We start from the raw sequence: 20,759 nt of genomic DNA on the forward strand, positions 1-20,759 counted from the left end.
AATAAAAAAAATAAGGAGAAAAGAACTGGGGTACTCTCTGAGATTTGGATTATGCGAAGTGACGTCGGTAATTTAGCAAAGATCTTTTCTGACATTCAGTATTTGATCCTCCTCTCTCCCCAAATCTTTCACGTGATTATTTTATTTTAATATGCAAATACATAAACCATAAGGGCTCGTTTGGTACACGGGATTGGCTTGGACTGGCTTGGACTAAATTTCGTACCATGTTTGTTTTATCTAATCCTAGTCTTAGATGGGATTGCTAATACCGGGCCCACCAAAAACACCTCCTTAGTAGGGGACTAGTAATCCCATGTGGAAGGGGAGGATTAGCTAGTCCCAATGCTCACCAATGTATAAAATGCATATATTATATTGTAAAATTAATAACGTATATTATTATTATTAAACTTACTTACACATATACTATAATGTATATACACATAAATTTATAATATATGTATATATGTACATATATGTGTATATATATACATACACATATATACATATATAATATACATATACATATATACATGTATATTATTATTATAATATACCCATATACACATATACATATTAATATTATAATAATAGCATACATGTATATATGTAATATATATTATATATTACAATACATATATATACATACGTATATATACATATATGTGTATATATATTATACCCATGTATGTATTATAGTATACATATACACACATATATACACATATACATTATATATGTATTATATATATTGTAATATACATATATACATGTATATACATGTATATATATATATATTATAAAATACATATGTCTATATATATTATAAAATACATATATATATATATGTATTATACCCATGTATATATTATAATATACATATATACACCTATATACACATATATATTATATATGTATAATGTATGTATATATATAATATACATATATACATGGGTATAATACATACATATATATATATATATATGTATTTTATAATATAATATATATACATGTATATGCATGTATGTGTACATATATATATACATTCATATGTTTATATTATTTATAATCTACATATATACATGTATATACACATAAATGTCACATATATTATAAAATACATGTGTACACATACATAATATATGTATTTATACATATATACATATACATAGATAGTTTTGAAAAACTAAAAAAAATCTAGTCCTAGTCCAAACGTACACCAAACGCAGGATAAGTGTTATCCAACTTAGATCAAGCCAAGCCAAGCCAAGATAGCCCCTAAGCATAGTCCATGCCAAGACAGTCCTGTGTACCAAACGAGCCCTAAGAGTGCTACTATTTCCACCAACTTTTCTTATTTTCTCACCTAGGAGTGGGCACGGTCCGGATTGGTTCGGTTTTACTCTCAAACCACAGCTGAACCAATAAGAAAAGAACGGATCGGTTTGGTTCGGATTAGCCTAAAACCATAACGAAAACCAAACCAATCCAAACCACTTATAAACGGTTTGGTTCGGATTGGTTCGGCCGGTTTATGCCCAACACAAAACTATGCATTTTTCACCCTGCTCTTACATTATAATGCTAACACAACAACATTACAAACGACTTGCAAGGCTGCTGTTATAAAAGCATATAACACAAATGCTAACACAATAACATTCCATTCAATCAAAGGTTGCACGATTTCCAGCATGCATCTAAGTTCATAATTTCCATCAAAACAAACATTCTAAAGTGGTATGTCCCCATTCTAAAGGTCCTAATTTCCATCAAAACAAATTAAAAGCAAGAAACATATTAAAACAGATTTTGTGGCACATGACTGAAGTCTTTTTCTGATGTAGTATGCTGGTCTGTCCGATACTGCACATAAAAGCAGTTTCAATCAACACAAATTTTAGGATACAAGATTATCAAAATATGCCAGAATAAGAAAATAACCATAACTGCAAGGTTGTGCATCAATAGAGAATCAATCAGTGAAAATGTGCACAGGTGCAATAGCATTTGATCTCTGCATTTCTATATATAAAAAATGGATAAATTAGAAGAACTGTCTGCATTTGATCTCAAAAATTACAATCACAAAAAATTGGAGAACCAATATGTCATGGATATCTAATAAATCACAGACAAATTGCAGAACCTCATCATGAACATTAAATAAATTAGAAGAACTCACCATCGTTGGCACTGAGTTAGCTTCATCCATAATCACCAACAAATTGCAACCACACCACACTTATATCCAAGTATCATTAATCCAGGCATCTAGAGTTAATTTCATCAATTAGATCATCACAAATTTAATAGTTCAGCAATCAAAATCATAATAATTAAATAATAAAAAAGAAATTAAATAATTCATAATTTCCATCAAAACAAACATTCTAAAGTGGTATGTCCCCATTCTAAAGGTCCTAATTTCCATCAAAACAAATTAAAAGCAAGAAACATATTAAAACAGATTTTGTGGCACATGACTGAAGTCGTTATAGTAAATCTAGAATGTGAAAATACTTAATAAGAATAACAAGACCTATATCATAATAATTAAATAATCAAAAAGAAATTGGAGCAGTGGGTGGGGTTTCAGTTCCAGTATAAGATAATCATAATAATTATGGGATATTCCTAGTTGAGCTTAATTAAATGAAATTGGAGCTATACCTATACGTAAGATTGTAGTTGTTGGATCCAAATGAAATTGGAGCTATAGCCTATACAATTAAAAACAACATACCAGTTTTCTGAGATGTGCGACGCCGACGATGGATGAACATGTTTCTCATATGTGCAAAATGTGTTTGATTGAAGCAGTGGAGGTTGTAGTTGTTCAAAGGAAAATGAGAGTCTGAGATGTGGGTTGTGTTGTGTGGCTGCGCGTTCAAGGAAAAGGAAGGTCTGTGAGATGTGATGAGTTTGGAGTCCGAAGAGTAGCAAAAATAATTGGTTTGGAGTCCAATTCAGTGTAGCTCAGTGTACATACTACCACTTCTAATTAGCCACTCAACTATTGACACATGTAAATTAATATATATATAATTAATTAATATTTGAACGGTTCGGTTCGGATTAGCACAGTTTTTCAAAACTTAAAACTGCAGCTGAACCAAACCACTCCGGTTCGGTTCGGATTTTAAAACTGTTGACTTTTTTTTAGTCAAAACCAAACCAAACCAGCAAATACGGATTGGTTCGGCCGGTTTGGCCGGATCGGCCGGATTGATGCCCACCCCTATTCTCACCCACCTTATTTTCAAAATTTTAAAGACAAATTTACTCCTTTGTAAAATGACTTATGAGGACAACTCTTTCAATCTCTCTCACACACACCCACACCCATATTTTCATTTTCATTTTCATTTTGTTTGAAATCCACACCCATCTTCATACCCAACCCATCAAACAAAATGAAGTCAACATCTTTATCTCCCTGTGTTCTTTAGAAATTAGGAACCAGAAGAAAACCTAAACTTACAAACTCATAACCCCAATTTTATTTTCAGTCACACATAATCCAATCATTTTTCTTTCTTCTCTTACTCTAAAGCTCAAATAGTCCCATAATTGCATCGACTTTGAGCTTTTGGGCAACTCTAAAACTGATAGAAACCCATGGTTATTTCCTGTTCTTCCTTTGTCTCTTTCTTTCCTTTTAATTTCAAACTCAAACAACACCTCTCTTGCAATCTCTGAAATTAAAAATAAAATAAAGCACATGTGTTTTCATTTTTTGGAATAGATAGAGTAATCAATGTGAGTTTTTTTGTGTGGGTGATAGGAAGGGGAGTGTTTTTTTCGTTGGCAGTACAAGGAGAGTTTTTTCTTTGGTTGAAGAAGGAGAGTTAAATGTTTGTAAGGTCATGGTGTTGATTGTTGGGTTTTCGCCAGAGGAGAAGGTTGGGGGGGGGGGGGGGGGGGAGGGAGGGAGAGGGCGATTGGGATGGGTATAGGCTAATTGAAGAATTATTTATTTATTTTTATTTTATTGTAATAGCAAATATGGAAATACAATTAAAGGGTATTTTAGGAATAATGGTGGGTGGAAAGATAAATTTGTGTTTATTCAAATTTATATGGTGGGTGAGTGTTTGTGCCTGATAAATCACGGCCATAAGCTGGCCGAAGGAGCCCCTTCTCTCGGCCCTGTCACTTGTTCGTAAAAACTGAAACGCAGCGTTTCGCCAGGGTACTTCGCCTTCCTAAAGACAAAAGAAGAAATGCTAAGGCATGATCATCTCGACCTCAAGCGCAGGCCGAGGCCGAGGCCGAACAAAATCACGGCCAAGGCATTAAAGGCAAATCATCACGTGACAGCAGGGTCCCAGGCTTCATTTAATGAAGTAGTGCCTGTTTAATGCAGCAAACCCACTGGCCACAAAGAAGCATTTAATGCATGAGGGAAGGTGGGAAGTGACTGAAGTCAGGATTTGGTGATGAGGATCAGAGTGATTAGACGTGGACATTCTCACAAGAATTCTGACAGCCTGAGATATTGGTTCACCAGCTATCTAGGCCATAAATGCGTCTCCACGGCCAGAAGCTCAGAACCCACGATCAAGAGCGGCGGCCGAGATTCACCGGGATTTCTGGGATCACACCACCATACTTCACGATCCCAAATGTCGATTGGACTGCCCACTTGCTCCAATCAGGCTCCACCATGCAGATTTTTAGCCTCAATTACTCCTCCAGAGACTCTTCCTATAAATACAAGACTCGAGCTACATTCAAAAGGTTCAACACCAAAACAAAGCCTCCCACGGAGCAACTTATTTTTTCCTGTAATGCACTTTCAATATCTTTACTTGCTTTCCTAGGAGTAGTGTTAGATTGCAAGGAAAATCCATTCATCAATATATCATACGACCCTTGATTTTCAAGGCGCCGGAGCACCATCCTTGTTGTTCGTTCACTCACCCCATATATCACACGACCGTCGCTCCCTGAGCAGCGCGCCGGAGCATCGCCCAAAACCCACCACCAACACCATCACTCAACGGCCTTGTAGTTTAGGCTGTGAACCTAACAGCCGAGACCAGTTCCTCTCTCGGCTACAATCGTTTGATTAGGAAGATGAGTTCAAACAGGCGCACCACTTATCCATCCAACACTCATCAACACATCGACGCACGGTAGACCGTGTTGGCACGCCCGCACACAACCGCACCGCACCCAAAAGCAGGAAACCGCGTGTTAACGCATATCCCCTCGGCCCGGAACTCCAGGCCGTGAGATTTGCGCGGCAGACAGTGATAAGATAAGGTGGGTGGAGAAATAGGATAAGGGGGTGGAAATAGCAGCACTCAACCATAATTATGCTTAAAAAATCGCGGGTATGAATAATGGATCTTGCTCAACTCATTGATTATTATATATTATATTCTTTTAATCAAAACTTAGCCCCACTCCTATTCCTACTTACTTACGACAAATAACTAACTAGCCGCATTTGGTTTAGTGGTCGGTAGGAAAATGTATCAAGTTTGTTTCGCATGTACGTGAGTATGATATATATACTTGTGATGAGTTCAATGTGCACTAACTTGACGTAACTTTAAATTTATTCTCATTTCAAGTAATTTTGACACACGCTCAATGTGCTTTGGCCTATTTCCTTTCAAGTTTTCATTGCAAAAGGGAAAGATGGAAAGAAGTCTCAGGATCTACTAACTAATATATATAGATTTTGATTGTCGTTGCTAACATTAATCATAGGCAGTCAGTGGTCACAATCGATATTAGTGGTTTTAGGCCCTCGATTAAGCTATCTCTTAATTTCCGTACATAAAATAGACCCATTGCATGCAACTCCAAAACCCAATTTCCCCCCCCCCCCCCCCCCCCCCCTTCACAAATCCTCCTGCATGGAAACAAGTTTTTAGATTTCAAAAATATCATGGATCTTACCTTAACAGTTCTTTTTGTCTATGTCATAAGTGTGAAATGATCTATATAGAATTATTAGGTATAAACATAATTATTAAATCAAAATGTTGATCAGTATATAAAAAGGATAGAACAAAGGCGATTGTGTGGCCTGCCTCTCTCTAATATTCCATTAATACCAAGTACTAATATTCCATTCCAGATCCTAATTTCTTTTATTGGAAATCGCTCATAACTTAGATGCCATTATTTTTTTTCAAGAGCATTTTTTTTTCTTCATCATTTTAACTCAAGGTGTATTCTCACTCATTTTCAACACTTGATACGCATCCATATACATAAGCATAACCATAGTTTCATAAATACAAAGAAAAAAGTGAACCATGATTATGCATATAAACACATGTCAAGTATTAAGAATGGTAACGAGGATACACCTTAGGTTAAGTTTCTTTTCTCTTTTTGATGCCTTTGGAATGTACCTTTTTCATTAAAGGTTGTGTATACAGTGTATACTCCCTTAGAAAATTATTAGTTGGAATGAACTACAACCAAAATATGGCAGGTATGCGAATAAATAACATAGGTTCTACTTTAATGTTATACCGTATCAGAGTATGGTGATGAAAAAGACGATTCCTAGACGCACAGTCTTTGGACCCTCATGCATGAATGACTGGTTGGTTTGTTGATACGTAGTAACGTAGTCCAAAAATTCTGATGATGGAGTTATTGTTTAAAGTGTAGGTGCAAAGCTGGAGAGCCATGTTAAAACATACTGAAAAGTCTCATTGCATGTATAGGATCATGCCGGTTAGGTAAGGCAGTGTGCCTACTTTCTTGCGTTCAAATTCAATTCTCGTCTCTGTAAGTTTGTGTTGACTCTCTAAAATCTCCTTGGGTCGCAAATAGATTTATTCCGGAGTGAAATAATTGAGTTTTGGGTGTGTAACAAAGACATCCTGCTTTAGGTGAGTGTGGTATGCAGGCGTGCCAGCGCGGATGACATTTGAGTTGTGGATGAATGTATGGTTGAATGCGCTTGTGTGATCTGACTTCTCTGCAAACAATTATTGGTCAAGAGTCTTGGTTATCAAGTTCACAACATGAACTACAAGGCCGGTGGATTTTTGCAATAGTTACACAATAGTTACTTACTCATACTCCTAAGAAAGCATTTTTAAAGATATTGAAAAGACATGACAAAAGATAAATTTGATTTGCTCGTTAGAGGCTTCTAGTTGGTGATGGACCCTTTGAACGTTGGTTGCCTGGAGCCTAGAGTCTTCTATTTATAGCCTTCATTAGAGGTCTCTGGCCGAACCAACTATCGTATCCCTATTGAAACATCTAATCATCTGTATATCCTTCTTTACACGTGGCTGTATGTAATTGGTCATCTTCAGTAGCAGAAAGATTTATGGGAACTGGGAAGATTTTCTTCGTTCATAACCTGCCGACTACCCCCTTCTTGCTCGGTCTAGTCACCATTTTCCCTCGTTCCCTGACCCTTTTCCTCTGGACCTTCTAATTGGCTGCTTTTAGGCTTCATGCGCGACCTTCCTTTTTCCCAGGAAGCCCAATACGTATATATATCCAGCAAGTACAAATTTTTGGGATAAACAGGTTTTTGATCACATCAGCTCGATCCGGCCTACATTATATTTCAACTATACAAAATACATGGGATATTTTCATACCACAGCTGAATTGAAGAGTCTTTATCAGACTCATCAGAAGGAGTGGTGCTGATTAGAATAATCAATGATATTCTAGAGAGGTGGTTAAGAGGGGCTATGATATTGTTTACAAGCAAACTCAATCCGGTGGGAAGCTGCCTGTACCCATTTGGGTCCCTACTGTACTGATCAGTGATCACCATCGCAACTTCCAATCCAATTATTATTAATTATGGTGGCGAGGAAGTGGAGTGTATATAGCAACTGTTTTTATGATCGATAGCGTCGTCAATGCATAGTTGTTCGGTGTTTTAATTAACTTCATTGTCAATATTTTCATTGACAAGGAAAGATAGAGAGCCGGAGAGGGACTGTACCAATTGTACCATGCGTGCCTAGCTAAACTGAATGACAAAATCCAATGAACAAGTAGAGACAAAAATCAACTAATTAAATGAAAAGTGGAGTGTGAGAAACACTCACGGTCCGTCTAGTAACATTTTCGAAGAATGTTGTCTAATAATATTTTTAGAGAATGAAAATGTGAAAATGAATTTGCACTTTTAGGATTCGAGAATGTGTCTTGTAGATTAATTGGAAAATAAATTCAGAAAATAAAAACATTGAAAACGTATCTACTAGTACGATTTAAGAATAATAATATGTGAGCTATTTTTCAAAGTATATTTTTGCTAATGTATGTTCTAAAAAAACTAATTTAAAAAATAATAAAATTATAATTTTTTTTTAAAAAAAACCTAGACAAAGAATGTATAGTTTTAATAAAAATACATCATATAATCTATGTGAGCTATTCTTCATAGAATTATGGAATTGAAAAAATAATAATAATTAGAAAGAAAAAACAAAAATACAGCTAAATCTTTTATGAGCATTCTAATTAATTAAAAAGGTTTTAAAAAATAAGATAAAAACAAAATATTTATATTTTTTTTCAAAAGAAACACAGCCTTACTGCACCATTCCCCTCCCCTATACCATGAGAGAAACTCATGTAACGATTATAACACTTTTTGCTATATCCGGTCAATACGCAATGACACGTAAGATAACTTTTTCACGTATCATTGTGTTAATGGTCGAGGATAGCAAAACAGTAATATCTCCGTTATATGTAAGTTTTTTTCCTATCAAATCTCTCTTATCCCCGTTACATGTAAGTTTTTTAGCTATCGGCTCTCTCTCTCTCAACCCCTTCTATGAACCACATCCTCACCCACCCACCCTCCTCAACCCACAACCTCTCACACTCCCTCCCTCCCTCCCTCCCTCCCTCAACCCCTTCTATGAACCACATCCTCACCACCCCCCTTCCTCCTCAACCCACAACCTCTCACACTCCCTCCCTTACGCACAACCCCACAGCCCTCCCCCACCCAAAGTCACCACCCACCGCCCAAAACCCCACCTTCATTTCTTGGCACCCAATTTTCCCCAAGCCAAAATATGACCCATCGACCCAGAAGTTGAATTAATGTTTTCGTTTTCACATAAAACAACCAATTGTTGTGCATAATTTTGGATTCATTTACAGAAGTCGATTTCTACGTTTTGCAAAAACAGAGCACCAAACGCGTTTTCAGTGAAAATCATAAACGAAAAACGAAAATGGGGTCCAAAAAACGTAAATGAATGGGCCCTTAGTTTACCATAGAAAACGATCTTGTCCTACTCAATTATGGTATTTGTTTAGGGTTAGGTAGTAGGGCCCTTAGTGTGGTTATGTTATATTGCACATGTAATTATGGTATTTGTTTAATGGCATGATACGAAAGTGTCATCCTCTTTAAAAGGAATGCATAAATTTCTATCTTTAATACTATTGTTGTGGTCCCATTCCGATTGTACATGACAAACAAAGCCTAACGATCGCTAAAATTGTCCAAAATTTGGCCACCCTTCATATATATATATATATATACTAGTTAAGATGGAATCATGAATTTATGTGTGTGAGTTTAATATATTATCGTTGAATAATAAATATATGCACAATATCTCAATTCCATAAAATTAATTCCTTGGTTGGCAACTTGGCATGGGAAGAAGAAATAGCTATTAGCTAGGCTGCAGGCTGCATGCGCGTTCCTCTCAGTGAACTTGTCGCTGCAGGTCGTCTAATCGAAATTCATATCAATATCCTGGAAATGACGTTTTGTATTTCTCTTTAAAATGGTTTTTGTGTTTTGTTTTCTGTTATTTTCTTTCTTAATTTGCTGCATCAAGGCATGCTCTGATTTTCTTTTCGCAAAAAGCAACTCTTCCATCACAATTTCAGCATGTGAGCAGAGCGTTACAATAGGTATAATTATGAAAACGAAATGAAAAGAAATATCAAATTCAGCTCTACCTATAAGTTGCAACTTGACATTTCAATAGGTACAATAATAATATGTACGAATTAAAGCTATTGAGAGAGAGAAAGAAGAATATAAATACATAGGAGAGTTAAGTATTTGAAAACGTTCTAGTATATATAAATTCTATATTAAATTTGCGTTCTAACGACCAAAATAATCTATTTTTTTATGTTATATTTGTAGGAATAATGTGTCTCTGCAAACAAACAAAAAATCAATCAAATCGAAAATTGTTTAGTCTTTTGATTATTGTCAAAATAATTTCACTTTTAGATGACAAACTCTATTTGTCTGCATAATTATTGATTTGACCAATTTTTCACTATTACATCCTTTAAGGGACAATCTAAAGAGACGGTTGCGGAAAATATAATATATCCATAATAATCATTGAAAGTAACACTATATAAAACATAGTTTTAAGAATATAAATTAAACTCTTTTAAGTGCATAATCTAACATAGTTCTGTACCATATCCAGTATGATATATACAGATAGTACTGTGAATCAATAAAAATTACTTTTCTGACAATTTTATATTTAAATGTAAAAAGAAATGGAATAAACGTTTACCATTGAAATTACTCTTTTTTATTTATTTATATGGAGTGCCTTTCAATGCCATTGAAAGTAATAATAATAATAACCAAAAGTAAACATATTGCAAGCAACTTTCTTAAGTTGTACGGCACTTCTGATTTTATACTACGAACATGGATAAAACCAGTCACCAAGTCTTGATTTGATCATGAAAGCCACCATTGAAATTAATATAATAAGCAACATGAGTAAGCATCCAACTCAGTATTATATATATATATATATATATATATATATATATATATATATATATTAGCATATTTTTCCTCGTGCTGTAAAATCTTACTGGTTAAAATTTTCCACCCATTAAAATACGTCAATTCTGCTTTGATTAGTTTGCACTAACATATTTTAAGTTTAACCATGAATATTTTGTCGCACCAAATTAAAAACCAAATGGACATTAGACAGTGATACAAAGATATATATATATATGGATGTTAGTATTTGAGGCATATGCATATGATGTTTTTTAAAAAAAATTGGAAGCCTGACGGCATGAGGGGACCTTATTTATAACTAAAATTCGAAGCATAAAAGCATCCTGAATAAAGTCAGGGGCACCTCAATCCACTTTACAACATGCACACAAGTTAAAGCAAACATAACTAACGTATGCGCTACTTCATTCGACTCTCTACGAGTAAAAACAATACAATTAACTAGATTACAAACGAGTTTATCACGAACATCATCCATAGCAGGCCCTATGAAAGACAGATGTACATTGCTGTCAATGTGTTTGATATCATGGTCTTATGAATTTTAATAAGACCCTAATAAAAATGTGGCACACCGTTTCTCTTTTTTTTTCTTAGTACAAGGTATAGTCTAAACCACGGAGAAATGAATTCATTTATCTATCTTATTTCTCTATATATTTTTTAATTAAGACCCTTTTTCACTATGTTAGATCCATTTCTGTATCTTAGCTAACAATAATTGGGTTCATTTTCTTAAATAGGCTAGGCAATTTCATCCCAATGGGGCGTACGTACCAGGAAGATCCAAGTGTCCATTTATTAATAGTACATTTCATTTATGAATCATTATGATGATTGGGTTCCTTCTGTTCAAGCATACAATGACGACCATGTGAGATGTCAACACTATAATTTCAGATTTTTTATTTTTCCGCAGATTTATTTATGAAAAATAAATGAATTCCTCCTTTGCCTAGCTACTAAATGCTTGCATGGCCCCTACCAATTTCAATTATATATATCAAGTTTTAATTTCTGCATATAGCTAAAAAAGATGGGTAGCTCAACTTCTTGCATGGTAGTTGAGTTGGCAGGCTCAAAGGGTTCTGTCTGATCGCTAAGGCATTGCCCACATGTCGATTAAACTTGTTCAATTATGTACGGGTCATCATCTGCAAAGGACAAATTAAGCCCCCCTTCCAACTACACGATCCATCTGTAATTTACCTGAATTTCTCACAAGAAGGAAAAAGGCGAAAAAATTATTAGAGTTTCATTCTCAAAAAATTCATTCCGCGAATCAAACGAACTCAAAAGACTCTGATATTCAAGAACAAGTTCAAAATGGAAGTATTACTGAGGTGGTCTGGTTCGTCAGTAACAATTTGAGTGATTCTCCAACAGATACAGATGATCATAGAAATTTATTTTGGAGAAGATTTGCACATGAACACCGCAGCAATCTGATATAATCTGAAGAACAATTAAATAAAGATTTTCTTTTTTTTTCTTTCCCAGAAAACAATTAAATAAAGAATGTAGTTGCGTGTGGTTTTCGAACGTACGTGTCGTTTTGTTTATTGGGGCTTGGGCATACGAGGTTAAGTTTCATATTAAATAATGGAACAGTTAAATACAAGAATTAGGCACAAGATCAACATGCTTAATTAAGTCTGTCAGAATCCAAAAATAAATAAATATATTAAGTCTGTCAGTTCAAGAGACATATGTGTACAAACTAATAAATTAGTTTAACAAATGCAATGATTCCCACTAAAATATATTTAATAAAACTTCAAAACAAATAGATTAACCAAGTTGTGCCCGGTTGGCTTTTGAATTCTGAATCCACCATTGTTCCACCCTATGCATGATAAGCTTCCGAACAAAAAGTAACGGATTAGATGATGAGTTATGAATTATTAGAAAATGTCGAGAAAAATTAGTTTTCAGTAACGAATTTTTCTTTTTATAATTTGATACACAAAATGAAGTTAAATATCATGAAAAATATACGTAACAATATTCATGCTTGTTTATGTTAGGCACATAAACCACTCATTCTGATTCGTTTCATGACCGAAAATGTCAATTTATTAAGTTCTCTAAGTAATTCCGATCGTTGGTTCTTGGGTGATGGAGTTTTTCTAAATGAAAACCATTTATCTGATAAGGGAGCGAGTGAGGGGAGAAAAGGGGACACATTAAAAGACGAAACAGGGAAAAGATATAATCTGGGCCCTAAAGCGTACGTTATGCATGTGCAGTTTAAAAGCTTTGCTGATCCGTCCTTTTTAACCAATTTCTAAATATTAAGAGAATTTTCATGTATTTGTATCCTTCACTATCGGGCCTAGTCTAGATATGTCTGTGTGTGTGAAACAGAGACAATACTGTGTGTGGTTTTATGCATGTCAGATCTATAGTGTCGACGTTTTACCTGAATTTGCATCTTCCTGCCTGACTGAATATAGTTTGGTCATCTTCTTGGCGACTTGTTGGTCCATATCTAGAACTAGAACTAGAGCCAGAATTAACATAAAATAGATCTTGATATGATCTTGTTTTTCGTACATTTAACCCATACAGACTGCAAAAGTAAGTTTGTGCAATAATGAGTTAACTTTTGTAAATTCAAGGAACAAATAATTGCACGGGAGACGGTGGAAAACAAAGGGTGGAGAGACCACAAAAAGTCTGGTAAAAAGATAAAGAGAGAGAAGCATCGTATACATGTCTCAGTGCTTGTCTCGGCTTTTAAAGTTAAAATTGTACATTCAATCCAACAACCTCATACATAGAATAAAATCAGAAAAATTATTTAATCATCTAACTGTTATCACTTAATAGACAAATATTAATGTTTCTGATTAAACATTGAATTATTACATTGTTAATTATATAGCTAAACAATTTCCTTTAATTGCTTTTTTACAAGAATGATCCTTAAATAATGATCTTGAGAATGAACGATTTCAATTATCATAAGGCTTTGCATAATGAAAAAAAAAATGAAAAAAAAAGTGGGCAAAGAGATCTATAGCGTTCCCCAAGCACACATTTGTATCATGTCAAAAGTAGTTTCATGAATTGAGGTGTTGTGCCTCATCTTGCGAGAGCTTGCTCTTGTGGCTTGGTCATGGTAGATCCACTGCTCATTGGTGCGTTGAGGTTTTGGAGTAACTAGATGACGCTCTCTATGTCATGTCCCGAAGTAAGATTAGCGGCGGTTGATTTTCCTTTTATCGGCTTTGTTTTAGCTTTTTTATTTTGGTTTAGTTTGTTCAATAAAATCCAGAAACTCTATGAGTTTTCGGTATTTTTTTTCTCATTATTCAAAAAACTCGGTTGAATTTGCTGGGTGTTTTTAGTCTCTTCAGGAGAATCATGCCAGTTAGTGACTAATTTTTGTCATTGATGTCATTTGACCAGATTCGGGGAAATTGTGGCAGTTGAAAGGGGTTATAGAAAAGTTATTTTCAACTTTTCTATTAGCTTAGGTCACTGGAGAAGTTTTACATATACGTGTGTCATATTGTAATTGGGATGGATTCATTTACAGTATGTATCCTTTATTTATTTATTATTATTATGTCATATTGTAATTGGGATCTTTTATGTCAACAGTATAATCATAGACATCAACATAACATCTAAAGTACCAATCCCAAGAGGGCAACAAACTAACATGTTAAAGACAAAACTAAAGCAGACAAAAGCTACACTAAAACTACTAGCCCACATCACCACAATTAACCATAAGTCCAAATAAAGCCTACATAACCAACATAACAGAAACTCTAAACAAACCCATAATCCTAAAGGAACCCTACCACCACCAACACTTGAAGAAGTGTCATCGCGGCCACACTCACCATCGCATCCGTAACAGATGTGAGGAAAACATGGTTTCCAGTGATGTACCTACACATAACAATGAACAAATAAACGAAAACAACTACCTTGATAAAGAACAATTGGGTGATTTACAGCAACCTCTGTCGAAGACGATGTAGACCCAAATTTAGAGAATATGAGCAGTGTTAGAGAGTGGGTTTTGGGAGAATGATTAGTTTGAGAATGACTAAAATGGGTGATGGGGAACTTCAATCTGAGCATGCTAAGAATAAATCACCACAAAAGGCTTTTTATTCAAAACGCCCTAGTAGACTTATTCACTAACCCATAAGAAAAATGTGAGGAGAGAGGAGGAGAGGAGGGGCAATGACGCTTCTTCCTCATCCCCCTTCTATGGAGTTTTTCTTTGGGACTCACAAAAGGAGAGAGCAGTTAGGGTTCCTAAACAAAGATAAACTTTAATTTCATCAGAGCATCCACATTGAGGTCCCTAAACCACCACCTTAGACAAATTTTAGAGAGGAATTGAAAAAATTCAACTCCAACCATGCTTCCCTATCCACCTCTTAAAATGGGGATAGATGCCCCTAAATATGAGGAGAGATTCTAGTGGCTCCATATAATTTAACGTTGCTTTGTTTTATGCATATTTTAAACTTTTAATTAATGCTAATTATTTTATTTTTATATTTGTTATATAGAAATGGCTCTTATTTTGTTTAATAAATAAAATTTGATGTATGCAAAAATCGCTATGCTCCATGCATATAGGGTTGGCATCTCATCTGAAAAATCAGCGTACCGACCGTACCGTACCAACAATTTGGTTTGGTTTGGTTTTTTTTTTTTTGTTAATTTAAAAAAAAAATTCCGTATCGAAGTTTTTTGTTAAAATATTTTGCATTTGTCATGGTGCTATATTCTATAGACGTTTCATTTGTTTTATTTAAGAACCCAAATACAAATATTAATATATAGAAGTATACTAAACATAGAGTATATATTCCTTGGCTAATATGCTTGTTAATAATAGTTCATACATATATTCAGCTTTGTAGCTATAGATGTTTATCTATGTTATTTTTTTTTTTAAAGATTGAATTATTATCTAAAATTACATGTAGGATGACTAATAATGCCTAGAGGGAGGTGAATAGGCCAATTTAAATTATAATCAATAAATAAAAATAAACTTTAGTAGTAGGATTGAGATATGGAGACTAAGAAAAAGAAGAAGAATAAAAAAAATAAAAATGAGGATACATTGGGAATGCATGTACACGTGTCTAGCAAGTATCGTGAGAATCACTTTAGAGCGATTGTGAATAGCATTCCTCATGGTAAAATAAAAGGGAATCAAGAAAGTAAGACTTTGATAATCACACAATTAAAAACTACTTTTTATTCAACAGGATCATTTCCAATTACCAACGTGATTTTCAATAAAAAAATGCTTGAGAGACAAAAATAATTTAATAATAAAAGAAAACAAGAAATAAACAAAATATATTGAAAAACATGCCTAAATGAGATGTACTCCTAAAGGGATTCTAATTTATTAAAATCAAAGAAGATCAAGGAAATAAAATCATATTAGATTCCAATAAACGTTTCCATTATGAGTACATGATTCTAAAATTCGGGGATTGCTGAGTTGTTTCAATCTTGTAGTTTCTGGAAATCAAAGACGACAATTTTGCTTTAACCTTCTAGCTAAATGACACTTCCAAACTTATACTAAGTTATAGGAAATGCAAACATAATTTCATACTAACATTATCTCTGGTAAAGAAGGGATTCTTGAATTTGACATATCTTTGTCTATTGGACTCTTTCTTGCAACTAGCATTAGTAATAAATTTTTTTTTTTTTTTTTCTGAAGAGTTTTTGTTAAACGATACTAGAGTTTTTGTTAAATGATATTATCGGCCTACTAAATTAATCCGAACCAAATAAGTGGTTAACTGATTCGAATAATTAAAGGTTCTAATGGTTGATTAATGGAAGAGAAATTGATCAACCAAAAATTTTAGTTTGATTAACGAAAGAGCTTTCTACCATTCCAAACCTATCCACGCTCGGATAATTCCACCGTTCCAAACATATCCACGCTCAAGATAATGCATGTAAGAGAGACCCCGCCAATAAGTCACTAAGCCTCTCCCTTTCATTCCACGTGCTAGTGATGCCCAATAGTGACTCTACCATACAACCCTCTTACGGCTATTGCCTATTAGGCTAATTTTTCGACCCAAATTAATTCTAAAATATTTATTGGCCTGGGCCGATTGAATTATAAAATATTTTTAGGGCTGAACCAATCGAATTGAATCTGAACCCCAGCAACACCACCAAACTTAAACCCCACATCACACTCTCACACTGCTCACTTTAACTAATATAAACACCCCTCCCACCCCAACCTTTTCTAACGCCTTTAGTCCTCTCTCTCTCTCTCCCTCCCATGCATACCTTTTCTACCCTCTTCACTGCCAAACTATTTATCGATTTGTGTCCACTAAATTAGACACTCATTTTCCCCACAAACTTTGGTCTCACTACACTCTCTCTCTCTCTCTCTCTCTCAGATATTCGTACACATATTCATACAGATTCTATGGAAGAGCTAATAATCTCTCCCTCTTCATCCTCTTCATTAGTATCTTTACCACAAGAAACCTCACCATCCCTACAACAAAGGCTTCAGTTTATTGTCCAGTCTCAGCCAGACTGGTGGTCGTACGCGATTTTTTGGCAAACCTCGACCGACCACCAGGACAATGGCCGTCTCCTTCTGACATGGGGAGACGGCCATTTCCAAGGCTCCAAAGACCCCTCCGCCAAACACCACAACAACCCCTATGGGATTCTCTCAGAAAGAAGGAAAATCCTCAAGGGCATTCAATCTCTCATCAACGACAACAACCCAGATCATCATCAAGACAGCATCATGGATCACATGGGCTTGGACGCCGACGTCTCCGACGGCGAGTGGTTCTACGTCATGTCGTTGGCTCGATCTTTCTCCATTGGCGACAGCGCCATTAGCGCTAGTGTTCCCGGCAAGGCCTTCAGCTCCGGCTCTGTGGTGTGGCTCACTGGCGCCCATGAGCTCCAATTCTACAACTGCGACAGAGCCAAAGAGGCCCAAATGCATGGCTTTCAAACCCTGGTCTGCATCCCAACCCCCACCGGCGTTCTCGAAATGGGTTCTTCAGATTCGATCAGAGAAAACTGGAGCCTGGTCCAGCAGGCCAAGTCGTTATTCCGATCGGACTTCATCTGCTCGGTAGCAGACCAACCCGACCCGGAAACCAGATCCCCCATCGACTTCATAAACCGAAACTTCTCTTTCGCCGATATCGGAATCATCGCCGGCGTAGAAGAAGAGGAGGACGACAAGAAGGAAGTGGCGCTGGACTTGACGATGATGAAGAGGAAGGGTGGAAACCCGGGAACGGGTCTGTTCCCGGATCCAAACCCGAACCCGAAGCCAGACTACTCGGACTCCGAAGGCCCGAAACGGACACCGAAAAAGCGGGGCCGAAAACCGGGTCTGGGCCGCGACACGCCGTTGAACCATGTGGAGGCGGAGCGGCAGCGGCGGGAGAAACTGAACCACCGGTTCTACGCACTGCGGGCGGTGGTCCCCAACGTGTCGAGAATGGACAAGGCGTCGCTGCTATCCGACGCCGTTTCTTATATCAACGAGCTGAAGACGAAGGTGGACGAATTGGAGTCGCAGGTACAGAGAGAGTCAAAGAAAGTCAAGGTCGAAACAGGAGATAATCTGGACATCCAGAGCACCACCACGTCCGTGGAGCAGATCGCGAAGCCCCCCAGTTCGTCTGCGAATGGGTCTGGGCTCGAAGTGGAGGTGAAGATTGTGGGCACCGACGCCATGATTAGGGTGCAGTCAGAGAATGTGAACTACCCATCCGCCAGATTAATGGCGGCGCTGCGGGACTTGGAGTTGCAGATCCACCATGCGAGCTTGTCTTGCATCAACGAGCTCATGCTTCAAGATATTGTGGTGAAGGTTCCAGAAAACATGAGAAGCGAAGACAGCCTCAAATCTGCTCTTCTTAGAATATTAGATCAGAACTAAAAAGCAGGACCGACGGATCGTTCAAGGCAATGTGTGTGTCCGCACATGGTCGATCTTTGAATTGGGTAAACCTTGATTTTCAGTTTGCCAAGTTTGAATTTATTTATTTATCTCTGTATTAATAAATAATTGAAGTTCCTTATTGATTTTTTTTTAAATTTGTTGTGTTTTGTAAGATATGTAATTAATTATGGAGATAAATATTTTTGTATGAACCGTTGGTATTTTTCATTTTGGAAGTGTCATTAATAGTAACGTGTTCCCCATGTTTATGGCACAGTGGGGACTTTAGGAGCAAAGACAGTCCAACCATAGTTGGGTGAATCAAATGAATCCAGGGATGAGAGATATTTTATGCACGTTCCTAAATGGGACTGACAAGTGGGGGTGTCTAATAAACGAGGCTCGAAAGGAAAAGGTAGAATCGTCACTGTCGGAAAGGACAGTTGCTTACGCGCGCATAATTTCTCTCAATTGTTGTGCATCAGAAACCTCCTTGCAACGCATCAACAGTACCGCTACTTATAAACGCGCGATCAAGACGACTGTTGTTAGCATTTCTCAGAATTTATAAAAGGACATATTTTTTCTGGTTTTTACAGGGGTGTGATTAATTTTGATTTATTGGCCTGAAGTGTACCACTCGTGCTTCTTCTTTTGTGGACGAAATGAAATGGAATATCAACTGCGGATGTGTTTTGGGGGTCCTCGGACATGAGAATCTAGGACCCACCTACCACCACTACAAAATACTATTAAACAAAGAAAACAAAACACACTGGGAAAATGTGCTTTTTATGCGTCTATATATATTTTAATGGATTTCTTTTTCGGTGGTAACGTGCGATGCAGGTTGAAACCTAAGTGGATTAGAAAAAAAAAGAAAAGAAAAGCGATGCGGGTTGTGGATTCTTATTGGATAGTGTTTGCTTGATTCCTTGCGTATAAAAACAAAGATGGCAAAGATTCAATCGATGAGAAAATGAAGGAAAGCGAGAGCCACCACTATTGCTTTGTGTTTTTGTTCTTGTGTGCTTTCTTTATCGGGCTTCGGTTCGTCTTCTGACTTTTTGGGTTTAACCCTAAAGCGGTTGGCTGAAGGGAGTTCATTTCCTTCAAATATAGGATGTTAATTAAGAAAGACTTTTCTAGAAGAAGGGGATACCAATGTGGTATTGCCTAAATGAACTCTAATGCTAACGTCATATAAATTTTTCAGCAGACTTTTCCCTAGTATAAGAAAATTGTGTCTCTCATTGACATGTCTTCATAGGCAGAAAAAAACTTGTGTAAAATATGGATATCATTGTTTTGTTCTTTTCGGCCAATCACGTTATGTTAAGTGAAAAAGTTATCATGCGTGACATAGTGTGATTGGCCGAGAATAACCAAACAGTGCTATCTCCGTTTCACACAAGTGTTTCTCATTAATAGGATGTTAAGTTTGATGAATTCGAGATACCAATTTATTATACCAATTTTTTTATTTATTTATATAAACATGGGTGATAGTCTAATCTACTATAAATTAATCAATCTGCAGAGAGATTCAAAATGAAGTACAAGGAAGCGCAACTCACTGCGATAATCAACTAGCATACCTCAGATTTGCTTTTTTTTTTTTAATTACCTAAGCATGACTCACGTTTACATTATCCCAACTTTTTAGATTCCAAAAGATGTGGCAACTTGTCATTAGGGCCACTGAAAACTTTAACCAAAAGGTGGAATAAATTGTTGGTTACTTTTGGTCTTTCTAATTCGTGTAACTTTCAAGTTGATTCCTCGATTGGGCTGAATTGGTGTTTTGGATTCTAAGTGAGTCATATTAGGCCCAGAGTGTTGGTATACCCCTACTTGTGGACCTGGAAAATGATCTTTCACCCAAAAAGAAATATTAGGCCTTGTTTGGTAACATTTTTGAAGAATGTTTTCGGATAATATTATGAGAATGAAAACGAGAAAACGAATTTGTATTTTCAAGATTCGAAAATGTGTCTGGTAGATTAATTGGAAAACATATTGAGAAAA

At 36.0% G+C, this 20,759-nt stretch overlaps 1 protein-coding gene and 1 long non-coding RNA gene across 2 annotated transcripts; one reads left to right on the forward strand and one right to left on the reverse strand.

Annotated features, from left to right (window-relative positions):
- Positions 1-1,651: 1,651 nt before the first annotated feature.
- Positions 1,652-2,920, reverse strand: LOC148296947 (uncharacterized). The gene is made up of 3 exons (XR_015834005.1): positions 2,750-2,920; positions 2,189-2,277; positions 1,652-1,869 (listed from the first exon to the last, which is right to left on the reverse strand). It is a non-coding gene; the product is annotated as an uncharacterized LOC148296947 (long non-coding RNA).
- A 14,046-nt stretch (positions 2,921-16,966) lies between these two features.
- On the forward strand, positions 16,967-19,350 carry LOC110757611 (basic helix-loop-helix (bHLH) DNA-binding superfamily protein). The gene is made up of 2 exons (XM_021959278.2): positions 16,967-18,793; positions 19,009-19,350. The coding sequence occupies exon 1, from the start codon at positions 17,238-17,240 to the stop codon at positions 18,726-18,728; it is 1,491 nt and encodes a 496-aa protein (XP_021814970.2). The 5' UTR covers positions 16,967-17,237; the 3' UTR covers positions 18,729-18,793; positions 19,009-19,350.
- Positions 19,351-20,759: the final 1,409 nt, after the last annotated feature.

The sequence above is a fragment of the Prunus avium genome, chromosome 2 (assembly GCF_965620075.1).
Source record: "Prunus avium chromosome 2, drPruAviu1.hap1.1, whole genome shotgun sequence".
NCBI lineage: Eukaryota > Viridiplantae > Streptophyta > Magnoliopsida > Rosales > Rosaceae > Prunus > Prunus avium.

Coding starts and splice junctions, on each gene's coding strand:
- LOC110757611 (XM_021959278.2), top strand. CDS start 17,238: ATGGAAGAGCTAATAATCTCTCCCTCTTCATCCTCTTCATTAGTATCT.